Source organism: Heliangelus exortis, chromosome 3, assembly GCF_036169615.1.
Source record: "Heliangelus exortis chromosome 3, bHelExo1.hap1, whole genome shotgun sequence".
In the NCBI taxonomy this organism is placed as follows: domain Eukaryota; kingdom Metazoa; phylum Chordata; class Aves; order Apodiformes; family Trochilidae; genus Heliangelus; species Heliangelus exortis.
The window spans coordinates 50,190,278-50,210,542 of NC_092424.1; the positions used below are offsets into that span (position 1 = coordinate 50,190,278).

At 43.6% G+C, this 20,265-nt stretch overlaps 1 protein-coding gene across 1 annotated transcript in view; it reads left to right on the forward strand.

Annotated features, from left to right (window-relative positions):
• The window catches only part of UST (uronyl 2-sulfotransferase), a 158,036-nt gene extending 149,234 nt beyond the window's left edge, over window positions 1-8,802 (forward strand). The window contains exon 8 of the mRNA XM_071740535.1: window positions 5,667-8,802. Coding sequence (XP_071596636.1) covers window positions 5,667-5,950 — 284 coding nt within the window. The 3' untranslated portion in view covers window positions 5,951-8,802. The remainder of the gene's footprint in view (window positions 1-5,666) is intronic.
• The last annotated feature ends 11,463 nt before the right edge of the window (window positions 8,803-20,265 follow it).

Genomic DNA, 20,265 nt, shown 5'->3' on the forward strand with positions numbered 1-20,265 from the left:
TCTCCTGGAAGTCACATGGAGTCAGAAGTCACTCCGTGTCACCAAAGTGACACCATCCGCAATATGCACGGGGGTCTAATCTTCATCTACATGTTGTACAAACTTAAGCCTTATTTTTGTTGATAGGAATAACTGAGAAGAGAGTAAATTAGCAGTAAGAAGATTAATAATTGTGGCTCATAGTGTTTCAGACAGACAAAGGTAGTGGATACTGTGAGACCAATCACCAGTTACTTTCTCGTCGGCTTTGGATTTTAACACACTTCTTCCCGGTTGGTGACTCTTTTAAGATTTTCTCCACTGTCTCCGCTTTCCCTTAGCAAACACAACACTACACAAGGTGCTCAGTCACACAGTATAGCCATGGTGTACCAGCCCTTCTCCTGACTGGGGACTGTGGATCTTCCCCCAGACCACCACGCTCCTCATCAGTAGCAGTTAGAAAGACGGCAACATGAACCAAGCTGTTACCTGTTCATCCCAAACCATCTTTTCCCAGATATCGTTCGAGAGCCCAACTAAAAATTTCAAGTTTGAAAAGTGGATTGATTGTGCCAGAAATTTTTTTGCCAAGCTGCAGTTAGATATTCTGGAGGGAGATCATCCCTAGCAGAGCCAGCAGGGCCTTGTTGTACGACCACAGCGATGGTTTGACTGGCATATCAAGGAGAGGCCCTCGCCGATTCCCACGTCACTTCTAACCACAGTGACATACATTTATTTCCATTTAAAACTGTGGAGAAGTGGGGATGTGCTGCAGCTCAGCTGTGTAGGATTGAAACCCAGGGCTTCCCTGCCTAGTTCCAGGAAATGAATTTACAACATCTGTGACAGCCATCGTGTTCACAGAGCCTTAGAGCAGCAGAGCTCAGCGTGAGGGTTTTCCACCAGGAGCGTGAGCTGGGTGAGCCCGTGGTCACACCAGCCTGCAGCCACCCTGCCCTGGCTCCAGCCCCAACCTCTCCCCACCGAATCCCCAGGAGTGCTGGGCTCCCCATGGCTTCATCCAGCAGCAGCAGAGCAGAGGAGAGAGCCTCTGCTCAGATAACTGGGGAGAGAGTCACTCCAAAATTTTCCTTTGAGGTGGAGAATGCCTTTAGGATAATTTTGTCTAAATATGGCAATCCAAGGTTTCTTGAGCCACAAAGCCTAAAAACCACTATTCCCTCTGGTTTGGATCGCTGCAGTAACACCAATTTTTTAGTTAAAAAAAAAAAATACGGAGAAAAATAACAGTGTCAATGGGTAAAGTAATGTTAAATACTCATCACCTGATAACCCAAAAGGATTTAATTTTCTTCATATCTGCATGCCTGTTTTAGTCTTCATTCGAGGCATGAGCAAGCTGCACTGAGACCTTGGGTTAGTGTATAGTACATGCTTTTTAGTAATTTAAAAGAATGCCAAAGCAAACACAGTTTAAAAAAATAACCCTAAGAAGTAAATGGTGTAGTTTGTTGCCCTCCATATGGTTAGCTGTCTCAGAGGTCATAAAATGGGGGTCCTTGGTGGGACAGCTGGGTTTATGTAGCATATGCAGATTGTTATTTTGGCTTTAAGCCAGGTGTGCCTAATGTTTCCATTTTGTTTCTATGATGAGGAGAGGTGGCGAGGTGAGTTGAGGAGGCAGTTCTGTGATTTCACTCATATTTGTGTTAAAGAGCCTTTTAAGAGTATTTAATATTGGAAAATAGTCTAAATAAAATTCAGGTGCAAAAAAAAGTGAAGTTCACTTGTTTTATCAAAAGGCTTGAGCCTGCAGCCAGGCACAGCCCCAGTCCACAAGCAGCACCTCACAGCTATTTATGCACTGCAGTTACTGGTGACTGTGCTGCAAGGCAAACCAACAGAAGCCAGAGAAATTTACATTGCTCCCACAGCCTTGCAGAGCTTGGGTGTTTTTCTCTGTACATGTCTATACATCGTATACATCTGTACGTGTAGGTATGTGCATAGAGCAGAGAACTTTACACATCCAGGAGGTCTCTGTGCCATGACTAATGCAAATCCAGCTGGTGAGTGTATTTTGCTGCTTCCTTATTGCCTCCTGCAAGGGTGGCACGCAGCACCTGGCTGCTTTGGCCAAGAGGGTGCCAGCGGGCTGCTCCCTTGCCTGGCACAGCACCAGTAAATTCCCCTTTGCCTGGTCCTGCCCCATACTGACCACCTCCACCAAGAAAACAATCTAGCCCCTTTCACCTTTTCAGTGTTGGCAAAACTCCTGGCCCGAACACAAGTGCCTCTCTCTGCAGGGAGGAGCAGCCACCACCAAAGGGAGCTGGAGCTGTTAGAAGTGGCTTTTCCCAGTTAGAGTCCTGGAGGGACTGTATAAGTAAAGAGCTTTTTCCAGCGATGTAAATGGAGTTTTCTATAACAGAAATAACCTATGTAAAATAAAATTGAAGTTGGCAAGCAGTTTAAAGACTTAAGCTTAATAAATGCAATATTTAGTAGTGTATATTTGCTGCTGAGTTTGTAAAGAAAACCAGACTGCAAAGCTGGTGGGAGCTACCAACTAAGCAGCAGAAAAAGGAATGTCTTGGACTGCTCAGCAGTCATAAGGCAATTGCCTTCTTAGCCAAGGACAGACTGAGTATAGTGTCCCTCCTGGAGTGTATCCATCTAACAGCCATCAATAGAAATGTGAACAATTGACTGAGAATTTAAAAAGATGAGGCATTTGTTAGTCCGTTGCAGTCTCTGGGTAAAGGTGGTGTAGAAGAGAATAAGCTCTTAGGGAACCCAGATATTTTCACCAAGAAATATTTTACCCTGTTCACTAGCTACAGGTGGTACTTGCTATGCTTACGTCTGTTTCAAGTACGAGAATTTCGTGATCCTTCCTTTACACCTTTTCTTAGCTACAGAGCACATCAAAGATTGCTTATTTAATTTTAATTCAGCTTTTGTACATTTTAATAATTTTATTCCTCTCTAAATAAAACTGTGCGCATTAATAAATTATGAAGAGTCAGCAGACATAGAGCATATATTGCTATATGTCATTGTAATTAAAGAACAAAGAAGTCTGTGTACTTAGTTATTAAATAACTTAGATTCATGAGTAGAGACAGAGATTTCGGTGTAAAGAGCTATGAAGTTGGATCTAAAATTGCCACTTAATTATAAGCAGCATGTTTTGTTTTTTACCAAGTAATGGAAACCATTCTTTCTTTAGAGAGGGAATAAAAAATGCAAATGCAAAATAAAATTAATGCTTGGAATATTTTTTTTGTGTGTGATTTAGAACAGCATTGTGTTTGGTAACTAGTTCACTGATTCTCTTGTATATTATATCCTTCCTACATTTTAAATTACTGTAATCCATAAGTGAAACTAAGAGGGAGAATACCTCTTTCAAGTATAACTCTTTTTTCTTCTGCACCAGATGTATGTCATGCAATTGACTGAAATGAATGTGAGAATGTCCAGCCCAGCAATACTTGCTGTCTCATGTGGGATTATTGAAAATAACCAGTTTTCAGTTGTTTTTCTTTAATTACTTTAAATTAATTACTTTACTACTTTTAATATGTGTCCATTGTCTGAAAATTAGAATATGTTCATAGGTGTGGATGCCTAAGCTATCTGAACATCAGTTATTTAAAATGTAAACAAAGTGGGTCATGTTCACTTAGCAGTGCTCTGCCCTTCTGTTGTACTTTTCAAGATTTAAAATCTTGCATAATACCAACATTTTGTGTGAAGATCATTGCTGTTGTGTTTACTAGCTGACTTATTTATCTTTTATTACCTCTTGAAATAAATAGGTTTGCCTTTGGTTGAAGTTCTTCTGTTCTGCACTCTAAAAAGTAAAACTTGATTATTTCTCTGCAATTAATGTATTGCTTGTAGATTCCCAAAAACAACTTTTCCTGCTAGGAACCATGTATCCATCCCTTAGTCTTACACGTAAGCAAGCAATTGTGAAAACGTGTTTCTTTGTAGAGCTGCTAAGCATGTCTTTAGCTTTGCTGGCAGGTGCTTCAGAAGACCCCAGTTTGGACTGCTCACATGAGCAAAACTCTGCCTATGATAAAATTACATTTTGATTTAGGGACTCCCTCTGGAAGTGAGGGTGCTTGTTGCTGCAGTGACCCAGTTGGAAACAGGAAGTATTCTCTGTTGTCTGCTTCCTGCTTGGAGGTTTTTTTCTTTGTCATGCTTCATGTCCTATCTCTTTTGAATTTTTTCAAGCAGCAGAAGCAATCTTACAGTAAGAATTGGGTTTCTATGTCAAAATCCATCTCTTCTTCACTGCAACAATATATCTGTGTAGTGATGCAGAATATGGGGTTTTCTGTTTGGCATTTGAGGTAGCACAAATAAAGGATATAAATATTAAGGAAGGAAGGAGCAGCAGAAGCCTAGACATTATCCTGCAACAAACAGGATTGCTCTGTTGTAGCAAAGAGGAAGGAAGTGAAGTAAGGACTGACAAGATTAAAATTGATCTATTTCTTTTAGAGTGATAGAAGATGTCCTTGAGATGTCCCCTAATCAAGTGTGCTCCCTCAGGAGAGAATCAGTTACTCTTAAAACACTCCAGACTTAAAGCCTAACTATTCTTACCATGAGAAAGGTTTTTTTTAATAATATGTAACTAGCATCTCCTTGCTTCCATTGATCCCATCCACCTTGCCTGGTCTGGACCCAGGTGTTACAGTCTTAGTGGGCATCACGTTCTCTCAGAGTAACATATGAGTCTTACTAGATTGGAACACTGAGCACTGGGGTTTCAGAAAACCTTACTATAGAAGCTGTTACTATATTAGCATAGCATTCATCTGCACTTCTCCTAAAGAAAGTGGCAATTGTTAGAGAGGACATAGTGATACTACAAGTCAGTACTTACAGCTCTTCCTTCTCCTTTCTCCTCCTTTCTCTTCTCCACAGCTGACTTTCAGTTACTTTTCAGTCTTGGAGAAGATTTGATGCTCTGGCAGCCTGTTGCCTGTTGCCATCTGGTAGAAAAGCCTATTGAGAGAGGAGGCAAAAAGGCAGTTCAGTATTTTGTTTGTAACTCTAATTCTTTATCAACAATAAAGGTGTATTGTTTCGATTTACCAAAGCAGAAGTCTAATTTAAATAGCAGGTATAACAGAATAAGAAAGTCAACTGGTGACTCTCCTGAGGTTTCATATACTGATGTCAATGCTTTAGTGCTAGCCTGAGGTGGATTCCAGTTGATGTATATCTGTTTAGATTTCAACAACAATAAAACACGACTGAGACACAACTTAGGATGCCACATAGGTAATAATTAATTAGCACAGCTCATCTGTGTACGGGTTATATATTTCACATGTGTCAGGCAAAAATTCCAAAGCTAGGCAAGATTATGGGTTTATCCGCATGTAGTTTGTGCTCATAATTGGTATGACTTAATTTTCACTTATAGATAACTGTTGCAAATTAAGATCCTTGGTGACTACACGCAGTGCCAAATGCCATGTATGAACTACCCATATTTAAACATGCAAGTTTACTTCAAATGTGTATCTTTTTTGTCTTGTCAAACGTAAATTGATTAAGGAGACAGACTGAGGTCATTTGTATCAGTGTTGCAGTACGGTCATGCCTTAATCTTTTTCTTAAAAAAAGTTTAGATCTGGTCTCATTAATAGTCTCCCCCCATGTTGCTTGGTTGTTGTTTTTTTTCACAGAACACAGGAAACTTGGCAATCTGACTGTGACAGTGAAAAAAACTGTCCCCTCTCCAGAAGCAATACAAATCCTCTACCAACGCATGAGATATGAATATGAGTTTTATTACTACGTCAAAGAACAGTTCCACCTGCTGAAGCGTAAGTTTGGACTGAAGTCTCATATCAGAAAACCACGTCCCAGACCCGAGTTCTTCATTCCTTCACCCCTGGAAACAGAGGAACCAATAGACGATGAGGAAGAAGATGATGAGAAGTGGCTAGAGGATATCTATAAAAGGTGATGGATGGAAGAGCTGTCCTTTCTCTTCTGGTGACCCCTCCAGCTTTCTTAAGATTTTTTTTAATTATTATTAAAAGTAATTCCTTAAGGAACTGAGTTAATGCGCAGCAGCATCTGAAAGAACGAAAGAGACGATTTGCACATGCTGGGGCCATCAGGAGACACCTGGTTTTGCAGGTTTGATTCACTGTATTGTGTTGGCTCTGTAGCACCCATGCTATAACAGTTTTAAGAAAGAAGTATCTACTGTCTATCACAAAATAACTTTTGGAATATGCAGTAGTCCTCTGGGAGCCTGCAAAACACCAGAGAATTGATTAGGTGGTCTTGAAAAGTGAATTTTACAGATTCTTGTCTCTCTCTTTCTCCAGAAACAGGTCTTGATTGCATAACACTCTGGCAGTAACTCCCAGCAATGTGGACTGGGAAGAGAGCCGCTTTCTACCCCAGAGCATACTGGTATCCCAGTGGTATGGCCAGAGCCACTGCCGTGTCTGTGCACGTCTGGATAACAGGCTCAGAAGGGGGACAGATAATGGCTTCTGAATTACCCTGTGCAAGAGGAGCAAGGCTGCTATTCTGGCAAATTAATATTAGTGGATATAAGGCAAGTTACAGGAACTAGATGGTTCTGGTAAACACTTCTAGTTCATAGAGTGGAAAGAGCTACCAGGTCAGTGAATGGCAACAACAGATGTAAACTGCAAGGCAGGGTTACCTAAACAGTAGTGGTTTCTTTCTGCAGTTGAGTACTTTTCTATTAGATTCTGAAGGAAAAGGTGCAGCGTATGTTTTTTATGTTCAGTAAGGACATTCATAGATTTTTATCTGAAGAGATACAGAAAAAGTCACTCATTAAAAAATGTAGATGATCTGGAACTCCCATTAAGGATGACCAGTGTTTCTGTGATTGCAGAGTTTAGTTATTCACTTCTGAAGCTCAGCGTCGCTGCCCCACCAGTGCAAACACCAGATGTCCCCTTTTAGCATGGCTAGAAGTAAAACTAACAATATGGACACAGACAGCTTCTCCAGTTGAAATATTTCAGAATGATAAAAGGCTGCAGCGTACTCCTGTGAAACCAAAGCTGATTCAATGATCCATTGTTAAGAGAGGCCTGGGAAAGTTTGCCTTTGTTAATCACTACAAGTATTATCAGCAAACACTAGAGAAGGGAGGGTTGGAGGCTGGGAGGGGAGAGGGGAATAGCTGCAACATGTGACATGCTGTTGTCTTTAAGGTGAGTGTCCCCGGGATTCCCTGTGTCTTGCGGGCTTGCCAGGACCGGTGGTGCAGAAGTGAGGGACCTGCAGATAGCAATGGGCAGAGCTATTTGCCCACCTGTGTTCTGTAGCAGAACTGAGGGAGTCTGGGTCTTGATGAGGTGTTGGTCTCTTGTGCACTCTTGTTGACAGAGGAAGATGGACAAGTAGGGGGTAATACAAATAAATTTATGTTCTAAAGCACAGGAAAGAAGCAGAGCCAGAGTTTCAGCTCCTTGCCGGGGTGAGTCCCAGTAACACTTCAGGTGCAATGCACCTCTGTCTAACTCACATTCATTCTTAAACATATACCAGACAGCTTTTGCTTTCTATTCTTCAGCTGCCTTAGCAGCCATCTGCAAGGTCATACTTCAGTTTGCAATAATAAGCAAAAGTTATTTTGTGATGGACGGGGCGTATAAACTCAGGCTAAGATCGAATGTGCTTTCCAAGGGTTTCCCCTTCATTGAGCCTGCTAAGAGCCAATAGACATTATGGCCCATCTTGATCAGTCTTTACTGTACCTGCACATAGAGAACAAAAATAAAGTATAATCGTGTTAAGACAAGATGCAAACTTACAGAAAATATTATGTTGAAGATTCTGTTCTCATTATTAACATCCAAGGCTGGTAGTAGCAGTATGCTACCGTGGGAGACCACGCTAAAGGAACCTGAAAATGGCACAGGTAACAACTAACATTGGTTAAAAAATGAATCTGCTGCATTGTATATTTTAAGTGGTTTCTATGAAATTACATTGAAAGAATAATGATTAGTTTACACACTGTGGAGTTGTTATATTTCAGAAAGAAAACTAATATTCACACCTTCCAGAAAATCTGTTTGAATCTTTTTTGCCAATGTTGTAACAGAATAATCAGTCACCTAACACATTCACCCTTCCTGCAAGTTCACTACCACTTACTGTAAACTCTGTGTTTATCTGTTTACTTAATGGTATCTTCAGCCATCACTACTTATAACCTAGATACAAAACCTGTTTAATAATTTACTTGCTAGGTTTTAACATTGTTGTATTTTTTGTAACAATCAACCTGGCCTCTCCTTCTTGAATGGTACTTCGTAAATTTATCTGGCACATAGTGTCTGAGATTGCTGGTCCTACAGCTTATTTGTCTGTCATGAAATATATTTTACTTAATTGTTAAAAGGTACGTTTTAAGCTGGTTAATCTTTTACTTATTTATTGAAACTTTTCAGCACATTCCAAATTCTAAGTTGCTCAGGAAGAAGTTGATTTAAATGATTATATTTTGGTCGGATGAATATTTCTTATTAAAAACAAAAAAATCATTGTTTGTAAGCCTTTAGCCCACAACAGCTTTGTAGGAAGTGCCATGCATGTACTTGTAAATCTTTGTGGGGGGAAAAAGGTCGGTGCTTGACATTTATGAAAATAAGAAAACGTGTGTACATTAGCTTAGCTATAAATGAAAGCAGCATATGTTTTGGGATGAAATATTCTTTAAATTATTCACTACCGTCTCCTGAAATATAAATAAGCCATATGACTCTCTATTTTTCAGTCCAGTGATGCTTAAAAATAAAACTTGTTCATTTCTTCCTAGCACCATAGTCCACTTGCTTACATCAGTTTTCTTGTCTGGGGACAGCAGCAGTGGGCAAAAAGCTGGAGTTGCCCCTGGCAGAACAGGATTGGATACAGCATAGTCTTATCATCTGAAAGTCACACTTTAGCAGCGAGATCAGGGCAGGTTTTTCTTGAGTTATCCTATGTCCCAAGTGTCTGGAGCTATCAGTAAGATGTGCAGAAAGTACCCTGTAGTACATTGCCCCACGTGCTTTGTGGCTGCTAAGTAGAAGGAAGTTTTATCCAGAAACTGCTTGGACCCCCTACTCTGCATTTCACTAGACATGGTATTTGATGGCCAGGTATAAAAGCTCCAGTAGTCCAGAATGATTTGTAATGTAAGTAAAACATCAGTGCTTTCACACTACAGAGAGAATCAACTGTTGTGAAATTGCAGCATTCTGGAGAAAATAAATTGTAGTCTTACGTTTCAAGAGACAGTGAAAAGTGGTGCGGGTTTTTTGTTCCTGTTTAATTGACTTCTCTCCCACATAAACTGTGCTCATGATGCAAGGTTAAGTCCAGGTATCTGAAATGTTCTCTACTTATATGTTGAGAAGTAGGGCAGCAGAACCAAAGGTAAGTGATGCTGATGGTGTATTTGAAGTGTTTCAATTCATTTGCAGTTCTTTCTCACTGGACATTTGAATTGTTTGGATGTGTGATATAGAATGGTACATCATATCATAAAGACAGAATCAAAATTACGATTTTGAGACATTGGAGACACATTTTTTGGCTTCCAGCTACTGAATTCTTCCTCCTTTCAATACTTGATGTCATAAAGATATTTAATGTAAAGATAGATTTCCAGACTAACAAAGGAAACCACACTGCATGCCAGCTTGGGTCCTCTTATCAAATGAAAAAAAAAAGAATAAAACAGTGCAGCCTCTTAAACAATAAAGGTCTGCAATTTCCAGTGAGGGATAATGGTAATCTTTACCTCCATTTTAAGAAAGGGAACATCTATGACACTAGACCATAGCCTAAAACAACACAGCAACATATTTAAGAGCTCGAATACTGTAATGTAATTATAGTGAATGTAATGAAAAGTTTTATTTTTAAGGAACCAGCCTATATTGCAAAGAGTTCAGCAATTACATAAAATATTGTCAGTTTGTTTGAATGAGCATTAACCAAAGAAAATAATCAAATGCTGTTACATATAGACCTCCCTGCACAGGCTCCATGGGGAAAAAAAAAAAACAAAGGTCTTGCAAGCCTTGGAAGTGCTTGTCCAGTTGGAATCAGTGGGGCCACTTCTGCAGGGTCTGTCCAAAGGGAGCATTTGCAAAGTCAGGCTCTGCTTAGGTGCCCACAGGAATGGTGGGAAGGGTGCCTGAGGCAGCTCTGTGAGAAGCAGCCACTGGGGGGTGAAAAAAATCCCCTGCCAAATGTTAGAAGTGGATGAAAGGGATCTTATCTTGAAGGCTGAAAGTTAAATCTCAACCAGCATAAATCAGTTGCTGGTGTCTACATAGAACTGAAAAGCTGTCATACATTTTCTCCAGTTTGCCCAGAATTGGCATTGCATGCCAGGCTGCAGCATGAAGTGAATTTCAAAGATCTGTTACAAGCTTTCAAAAACAGGTATGTGATGACAACACCAGCACACCATAACAATCGTGTCCCAGCACTGATGTCTGATGCTGTCATATTGGGAGAGCCCAGAAGTGAGGTGAAAGTTTGTGATGCAGAAGAGGGGGAGGTTTTCTGCAAGCACACATTTGGCCTTTAAGATGCTGTAGGATGGTAAGATTTGATCAGTGGTATGTCTGAATAAATCATAATCTTTATAAATACAAACATGTGGATTTCCTTTTCTGAGTATATAAAGGAAGAATGCATTTTTTTATTTAACTGATCCTGTCTGAAAAGGTAAGTTAATAACACTGCTGTCAGGCAGGCATAATAGCAGCTGGGTTTGTGTAAGCTTCTGCCATCCTTCTGTTCCCATCTGTGGATCTGATGGGAAAGAATTCTACTACACTGCAGGAAAATTGGTGCTGTGAAAAGTGGAAGATGAGCAGGAATACACGGAGGTGATGCTGTTTCAGGTTAAGAATAATGGTCTAAAGACCAGGATGATACAGAGCACACAGCAGAAGCATTAACACAAACTGTTTACTGTTTGTAAATGAGGTTTGGCTCATCTGGGAAACTTGGTACCATACTTCAAAATCAAATGCTGCTTCAGATTTTTCATTTGCATTAAGTTAGTGGGTTTTGGGCCATTTCCCATGCACTTCTGAGTTGCTGTTCTGCCTCAGAAACGTGTCAGAGTACAAGCACACAGCTTACACCTGTATGTGATGTGATGTGATGTGATGTGATGTGATGTGATGTGATGTGATGTGATGTGATGTGATGTGATGTGATGTGCAGGAGCTGATCTGAGACATGGATTTGATCCTTCAGCAAACCTTTCTCCAAGTTGAGTGCAGGTGATGAGCTGCATTAATTAAGTCTTTCTCAGCACAGTGGTGCTGCTTATAAGCATAGTAATATTTAGTTATTCTGCCACAAGAGAAAGTATTCCTGCAGTTTTTCAGTTTACTAGGCCAGCATGATACAGGATACTGTAGACACCCTCAGCAGGGCTCACAAGAGCATTGTCAGGTAGTAAAGGCCAATTGCATGTCCCAGTTTTGAACTCCTGATCATCTCGTTTGGGTTTAAGAAAATAACAGAGGCAATTACAGTCCATGGCAGACACCTTCCAATCCAATTTGTGTGGTGGTAAGCTCAGGGAGGGGATATCAACTAGTCATTGATCTCACATTCCCCAAAGACAAGATTCCTGGGGTTACGCCAGAGAGATCTGCTGGAAGAAGTGGCAATGAGGCACCTAAGGCTCACCAAATAGCTGTGATACTTTGCTGTTCTTACATTCTCCATTTGCTTGTGTTTAAACAAAGGTGTGCTGTATTTCCCAAGGTCAGTCTATGTAGTGTATTTCTGCACTAACCATATTGTCTGGGCATTTTGGAAAATGATTGATGTCTTTATCCTTCAGATCCACAGTGGAGGTAAAGAAGTGCTGTTATGCCCATGTCATGTATTGAGAGTGGACACAGCAAGTGGGTAAGTGATATTCTCAGTGTCAAACAGTAAAGTTATTGAAAACCACCAATTATAACTTAGCCAAGTGTCTTAATCCTTGAATTTTCTTGCATGCTCTGAGATCAGTCCTAGATTTTAGGAGGCAAAACAAATACAACAGAAAATTTTAGCTACACGGAGTTGTCTCCCCTTATCTTGTCCTTAAAACTGCAAAATTTCAGGTAACTGCCTAAATATGAATTACCTCTTAGCCCTTCAGCAGACCATTTATGTCTTTTGGGGACAAAGATTAATTGCTAGCCAAATCTGCTTTTTGCATAACAAACACCTGCAGAAATGGCATGGCTGTAAGATAACTACATGTTTGGGAGAGGAGATGCTGTAGCAGTAAAAGCAGACAAACAGGTGGCTGGCTGGCTGGCTGAAGTCACATCTTGTAAATTTAGCTGTTCACAGGAATGGTCACATTCCCTCCTGCAGTATCTGACACTTGTAGCCTACCTGAAAAGTCATCAAACCTGCGCTCATGTATGTAGTCTTACTTGGGTTTACCTTCTGTTTTCTGCAGTGCTTAGAAACCCAGAATATGAAGCACTGTCTTACTGTTCAGCAACCAACATGAACACGGAGTGAAAAGACAGTTTTTGCTCAGTTCACCGTGTAGCTGTTTTTTTCTGGTGTGTCCATAAACCAGAAAGCTTCTCCAGCTGCCAAACAGGTTTATATGCATCTCAGCTGGGAGATCAGGTGCTTTCCCCTCATCTCCTGGTCCCTCACTTAACGGGACAGTACACATCATTAAAATTTTTGCCTACATCTTCCAGGAAAGATCTTAAGGAAGGCTGAGCAAACACAGACATAATCCAGCCTCCTGTGTCCAAGCGTCCATGCTTTGTTGAGGAGCAAGAGCTTGCTCTAAACTTTGATACCGGGTGAAGGCTTTTCAGGTTGAGCCCACCTTGTAGGTGTCAGCTTCATTCCTGCTCCAGATCTTGTTTCTGCTCTGAGCATTAGGGCGAGCCCCAGCCTGTCTCTGTTGAAATAACTGAGGCTTAGCAATGCCAAATTCGTCCCCTTTGGCTTTGGGCCGGGAGGCTGAAATGCTCTGGCAGGTGAGCACATCAGGGTGCAAAGAAGTCCCCGCAGTGTCAGTCCTCGACGTGAGCAGAGAGACTCGGTGTCAGCAGCAGCCCTGGAGGCTGGTGTCAGGGAGGGGAGAGGGAAACAAGAGCCAGTTTCTTAGTCGTAGCTAACTAGTGGGCATTTCTGCCAAATCTCTCTCGGTGAGATTTGTGCTAGTCCTGTCAGCACTTGCTGTGGGAAAAAAACCTTTCTTCCTGCGCTTCTTGGGACAGAAAGCTGGCAGGGAGAGCCTGGCAGTGCCTCTTTTCCAGAGAGGTTGGAAAGATCCAGGGTAGATGTGAGGGTGCAGGGGAGGGAGGGCAGCAACCTCAGGGGGCTGAGCTTGGGCTGCTTCTTGTCAGACCCAGGCAGGATGGTGTTGATAAGAGGACAGTGTTGCTTCCTTGAAGCTTAAAAATCCAGCTCCTCACAGTGGGGCTTCTTGTCAGAAACCGTTGTGAGAACTCCTTGGCATCTCCACGTAACTTTAGCTTTTCAGCAGGTTTTTCCACCAAAGGACGTGATTTGGCCCACCAGCCTTGGCTGGAAACTGAGCTTTCTAGTGACTCTACAATCCAGCCCTTGTCAGACACGCCACTTGGGTCCGTGCATGGGGCTCTTTGTGATAAACCTCAATGGAATTTGGAAACTGTTCAGCAAATTTGACCTCTACTTTGTCTTATAAATATCACAGTGTCAAGCAGCATCGCACATGTCTTATCACTCCAAAACTGGGAGAAGGAGATGGAATTATTATGTGGTCAGCTCTGATTTTCCAAAACAGTATCTTCTGAGTCAAGGAAAAAGCTTTTCACTTCTCAGAGCAGAAAGAGAATGTCCTCTTTTATCTTGGGGAAGGAGGCTCTTCTCAAGCCTACTCTGATCCCTCATGGGCATGTACCAGTTGTCCTAAAGGAAACTGAACCATTTTCATCTTTTGTAGGTAGAGCACCGTGGCAGCCAGCTCCTGTGAGGAAGGTGGAATGAGACCCATTTCTCTGTTCCCACCTCGGAAAAAGAGAATGGAGGCATCAGCAAAACATTGGCCAAATTTAAGAGCCTCTAACTTCTCTGCAAAATAGATGGAAAAGTCCAAAAGACATAGCAAAGCTTACTGGAGCAATACAGTGAAAATGCATTTAGCCACAGGTCTGCATCTTTTTAGAAAGCTGCTGCTACTTGCTAACATGAGAAATGTCAGGCCCTTTCTTTCCTTAAAAAAATGTATGTGGTCCTGTGGTGCCCCCCCCCCCAGCCCCCTCAGCTGCCACAGCCGTGCTGGTGCTGTCATGGGCAGCAGGAGAGGATGCAGAGCACAGCTGCCTTGGGAGCCCCACACAGCTGGCAGCCCAGCTTGATGCTGAATCGCTGTGTGGGCCAGCCTAATTGCTTAAAGCTTTTCTTTTCCCCTCACCACGAAGGCTGAAGCATAGTATTTATCTGCTCTGCAAAACTTTTATGAGCTGGGCCCAGTTTTGTAGAATTCCTGAATAACAGGGATCACAATAGCTGCGGTGGAGCCACTTTGCAAACCCAAACGCCTGTGCTGTTTGCCTTTTTTATGTGCAGTCTCTGCAGGCAAGAAATGTGCTCCTCTGCCTCACACCAATCCCAGCAGCAAGTGCCCCTGACTGCTCAAAATCCAGCTGAGCTACAACTGCCCAGCATGTCCCAGGTACTTTGGACCCCACTCCTTTTTTCCTTTTCCTTTTCCTTTTCCTTTTCCTTTTCCTTTTCCTTTTCCTTTTCCTTTTCCTTTTCCTTTTCCTTTTCCTTTTCCTTTTCCTTTTCCTTTTCCTTTTCCTTTTCCTTTTCCTTTTCCTTTTCCTTTTCCTTTTCCTTTTCCTTTTCCTTTCCCTTTCCCTTTCCCTTTCCCTTTCCCTTTCCCTTTTCCTTTCCCTTTCCCTTTCCCTTTCCCTTTCCCTTTCCTTTTCCTTTTCCTTTTTTTCCTTTTCCTTTCCCTTCCGTTTTCTCCCTTCCCCTTCCATTTTCCCCCTTTCGCTTTCCCCTTTCCCCTTCCCCTTCCCCTTCCCCTTTCCCTTCCCCTTTTCCTTTTCCTTTCCTCCCTCATCAGTCCCTGGTCTGAATGCAGCCACTCAGGGACTGTGCTCTAGTTTACATTCCTCTGGAAATAAAAAAGAGGCACTGAGAATTTCCCTGGGGAAATTTTCCACTGGGAGAACCTCCTAATTTTTCCTGCCAGATAGTGAGCTTGGAAAAAGTAATTTGAAACATGACAGGTAATCCCCACTTTCCTCAAAATATCTCTTCAGGTTCTGGCCAGCCCTGGCATACTGTGAAGCCAGCAGTGCCACATCATATCCTTGAAGACTCTTACAGTCAACATTTAGGATCAAATAGTAATGACTAATAGTACTGATGATAATATTGTGTTTACCTCACAGGGTTAATGTTAACAGAGTAGTAAGATGCTGCAATTGAAAAATAACCAATTAAAGCTTGGTAGGCAGAGCAAATCTTACACAGGAGCTGGATGAGTGCAAGTTAAAATGCAGGTGCCCCTTGCTGAGGTCTAGACTGCAGGGCTCAATGCCTGGGAATAGCTGGCTTTTCTTTTTTCCTTCCCCTCCACTGCATGCCACTCATTTCGGTTTAGGTTGAACAGCCTTTTAGAAATACTAAGCCAAGCCAAACCCAAGCATCCGTTGTTTTCTCCAGCCTTTTCCCTCCAAAAGTGGTTTGCTTTAGTCCACTGAGTCAAAAGGTATTGCTCCCTTACTCACCATTCCCATTTGCATTGCTCAAGAGGAGACCTGGCAGAGAAATGGTGTGTACAATCCCTGAAGATCACACTGGGATTCGGTAGCTCATTCTCAGGGAAGCACTGCATTAGCTGTTGGGACTTCAGGCCTGGAGATCGTCTAAATGGTTGTTTTTATTTGCTATGAGCTGATGGAGCCTGCATAAAGGTGCCACCCTGAAGAGAACAGCAATCTGAAATGATCAAGGAGAGCAAAACCAGGCTGGCACACACAGCAATGGCAAGTTCCCACTGCAGTCAAGCAGTTAGCATGTTAGGAGGAATACAGGAACAGGAGCAAGTATATGTGTATAGGTTCAAAACTTCTACTGCCCTCTGGAGCACCACAGGGCTTGTAGACATGAAAGACAGAAGGGGTTTGCTTCTATAAAGCTTGAAAAAGAGAGACTGGAGCAGAACCAGAAAAGAGGTGAGACGCCTGGTGAAGTGTAAAGAGCAGAAACCTGTACAAAGGGAGGCAAGGGTAGATACTCCCAATGCAGGTAGGAAGCAGCTGGATAACCATAAAGAAACTGGCAGAAAGACCAGTCACAGCCTCTCTGGCCACTTTTGCCACCCCTCTACTGAAGGCACACTTTGTGAAAAGCCTGATAAAAGACAGGAGCACACACCAAGAGAGAAAGGGTTCAGCCCAAGTCCATAGAGATGGATCCAGGTAAAACTGCTTAATAACCCTGAGAGTCACTGGCTTTCAGGTGCTGGCACCAATCTGAGGGGAGGCCAGCAGAGAGAGGGCCTTTCTTCCTCTTGGTTCCCATCAGCAATGGCCACTGCTGGTACAAATTAACTGGTACTATATATTCTAAAAAGAAAGCAAAGCTGCCTATAGTACTGTTTAAAGCTTTCTTCTTACAACCAGCCAATATCAGCTTTGTTTAAAGGTTTTTTTTCACCTCTCAGTCTCAACTTTGTGATCTCTGCTTTTCCAGAAAAAAAGTGCTTAAGTCAAGGAAGGCTCTGGGCTGACTCATTTTTCTCAGAGGAAGGGTTTCTCCTCCTGCTGCGGTCCCTTGTTCCCACACCTCATGAGTCTCTGCATTTCAGTGCAGAGCCTGCACTCCGCAAAAATGGACTGCAAGCTTTCAAAGAATGCATCTGTTTACATTACCTCTCCCTGGCCCAACATCCTGTTTTGGGAAAAAATAGCTTCTATAATGAGAAACGGGGGGAAAAGCAGGCAAATGATACTTCATGCAAGAGATGAAGGTTTTCCTTTCCCCCTTAGCTTCTTTTCTGTTTCAGGAGTGGGCTCTTTTTTTTCCCTAGAATTACGGCCTGGAGAAAAGAAGTGGATAACCCCAGTGATGCTCTCCATACGGGGACACACAGTGGAGGGAGTCACAGAGGAATCTCCACCTGCTCATAGGAGCTGCCTGGAGATACCCCCAGGTCCTTTTCCTCTGGGCATCTTTCCAGCTGTTCTTCCCCAAGCCTGTAGCATTTCATGGGGTTGTTGTGTCCCAGCTGCAGGACCCGGCGCTTGGCCTTGCCGAACATTGTACAACTGGTCTCATCCCACTGATCCAACCCATCCCTGATCTCTCTGTAGGGCATTCCTACCCGCAGGCCGACCGACCAACACTCCCTAACTTGGTCTCATCTGCAAACTCCCTCGATGTGGCGCTCAGCGACATGGTTCCGTGGTGGACTTCTTCGCTCTGTCATGGGTTTACGGCTGCCCTTGATGATCCTAAAAGTCTTTCCCAGACAAAACGATTCCACGGAGCTCGCCCCCGGCTCCGGCGGGTCTGTTCCCCGGTTCCCCCTCCCCCCTGGCTGCCCGGCTCCAGGCGGTCGCCAGAGGGCGCCGTGTCCGCAGCCCGCCCGCTGCCCGCCCCCCGGGCAAGGGAGGCATCGCCGGCGGCCGCTCCCGGTAGCCAAACAGCTTGAAGTCGGAGCCGACTCTGCGGTTTCGTCTGGGATTCAGCGCTTATTACTCTGCTGTGGCTTGGTGGAGGCAGCACACTCGGCTTCGCTCCCTCCCGGCTGCATCTGCTGGCCCCGGGTGCCTGCAGGCCCCCGGCGAGGAGGAGGAGGATGAAGAGGAGGATGAGGAGGACTGGCTGCTTGGCCACGTTCTCCGGGAAGGGAGCTGCCTGAGAGAGCCCGGACGGAGCCAGGGCTGCCAAGCGGTTCTGGAGGGCACCCAGAACAGCGAGAGATTACAGGCGAGAGATGATAAGAAATGTGGCAGGATATTAGAAGAGGGAAACCAGAGAGTGGCCACATCTCTGGAGATGGCAGCAAAGACAGGCTGGCTGGAGATGGGAGGAAGAGAGAGAGAGCATCTTGCTGTGCACTGAAATGACAATATATGGTGTACTTTAAAGAGCCAACCAAAGAGACCAAGTATGTGAAAAGTCCTTTCCAGGCTGGGGCAATAACAATGTTCGATGAACAAACATAGAACCTGCAAAACTGTGTTCCCATTGGCTTTTGGTGGTGGGAAGAACAAATTAAACTTCCTCACAGATGATATTCATGCAACATCAAAGCCCAGGAAAGAGGAATAGCCTAAACCTTATCAGTCTCTCTCTCGATCATTTGCTATTATAATTGCAGCTTTGCTGGGCACATTCAGAAGCACCTGGCTTACCTAGTCTCACTCTTCAGGGATGGGCACCTGTGTCTTTTTGTAGCACCTCACTTTAAACAGGACCCTTCCTCCTTTACATCTCCCCCATCAGCACCAAACAGGGTATGGACAATTATCATGAGGTGAACTTGCCCATGGTTCCTTGTTCACTGTTTTGGTCTGGACAGAACTTAGGACCTGGGACACAGGCACAGAGAGAGAGATTAGGTGGTTTAAACCTTATGCCTCGGGCCCCTCTCCAAGGAAAAGCTGCTGCTAACTTACAGCTGTCTCGTGCTCTCTGTGGAATGAGAGGGAAGTCCATTCAGTCTGGTGAAAATAAACCCACCATCATAGCTGGCATTCTCGTTGGTAGTCTCAGTGCAGAGGCCAAGGATTTGAGGGCTATGACACATGAGGCAGCTCACTCCTAAAGAGCTTGATCTGGGTTGAAACGTGTCATCAGAAAAGCATGAGGAGCCTTGTGCTCCTGCTGTCAATACAGTACTTGCCCTCTTCACACAGACTGGCTTTCCTTTTCTGTCCTGCCAGTCTGGCACATGGCATGGGGACCCATTACTGTACATTCACTTTAAAGGAGAAGGACACACAGTTTCCTCTCACTCATCTTTAAGGACTCCACCATCAATCCTGCACCTAGTGTTTTCCCATCACCATTTGCCCCTCTCCTCACCTAAAGAGAAGGTTGTGTCTTATCTTGTCTCCTACCTGGCAGGCACTCTGTCACCTCTTCTGCCTCTTCACCCTCCCCTCTTGTTCCCAGGCTGCTCCTGGGCATGGAGCTGAGTGCCCAGGCAGTACCTTGGCACAGTGACACAGCTGCGCAGACTTTCAAACAGATGCAGTGAGAAATGGGCTGTTGCACAGACACAGTTCTGTGAACAGCCCCGTGAGGAGGAATTGGGAGTCCCTGCAGATATGGCCGCACCATGCTGCATCCCAGGGAAATCCCATGGTCCTGGACAATAGCCATGACTTTTGCTGTCCTGATGATAGCTGACCAGAGACTTGAGAAACTCACTCCCCTTGAGTTTGCCAGTCCTGCACCATCAGCCACTTGACCATTCTCTAGTAGCTGGTCTTCCATGAAGAAAAGTGCCTGTTTTGTGAAGCACTGTTTTCTAGAGGGCCAAAAAATAGTGCTCCTGTGCTTTATTGTCAGTCTTCACATCACTTAAAACAAATTTAGGGTAAGACATTGCAAAGGGGGGCGTTAAATGGAGAAATTAAATCTCATCAAAGAATTGTTTGGCTCGCAGCCTTGCCACAGGTGCAGCTCTAAGAATGAAGCAGTTGTCAGGAGCTCTTCCAGGAGCATGGCAGACATGGAGTGGTGTAAATGCTCTACTGTTGTCAGCTTTCCCCTCCATTTTAGGATCAAGAGTCAGTCTAGGACTGTGCAAGAGGCTATCTCAGGCAAGAAGTGTTGACTCTAATAAGGCTGTTTATCATATGATATGAGAAAGCAGAAGCTTTCATCATAGAGGCCTGGAGGTTTTTCTCTTTACAGTTTTATCAGCAGGTCTGAGTTTATACAGGCTCCTCCTAAGGTGTGAAATCTCTATTGAAGTGGGTTTCATAATCTTCCTGGATGAATTAATTTAATATGGTAAACGCAAGCAGAGCATGCAGCAGATAGACCAGAACAGCTCTGAGACAAGAAGGTACAGGGAGTGAGACAGATGTGGTGGTGGTGGTGGGATATGCCACCAGCAAAAATCAGCACCCATAGCAGAGCCTTCTAGATTTGTCATCCATCAAAACTGACTTTCCACCACACATCACCACTGTAATGGTCTCACATTTCACAAGCTTTTCCTCATGGAGCCTTAATTAAGAGCCACTGCCCCATCAGTGAAATTAAGGAGGT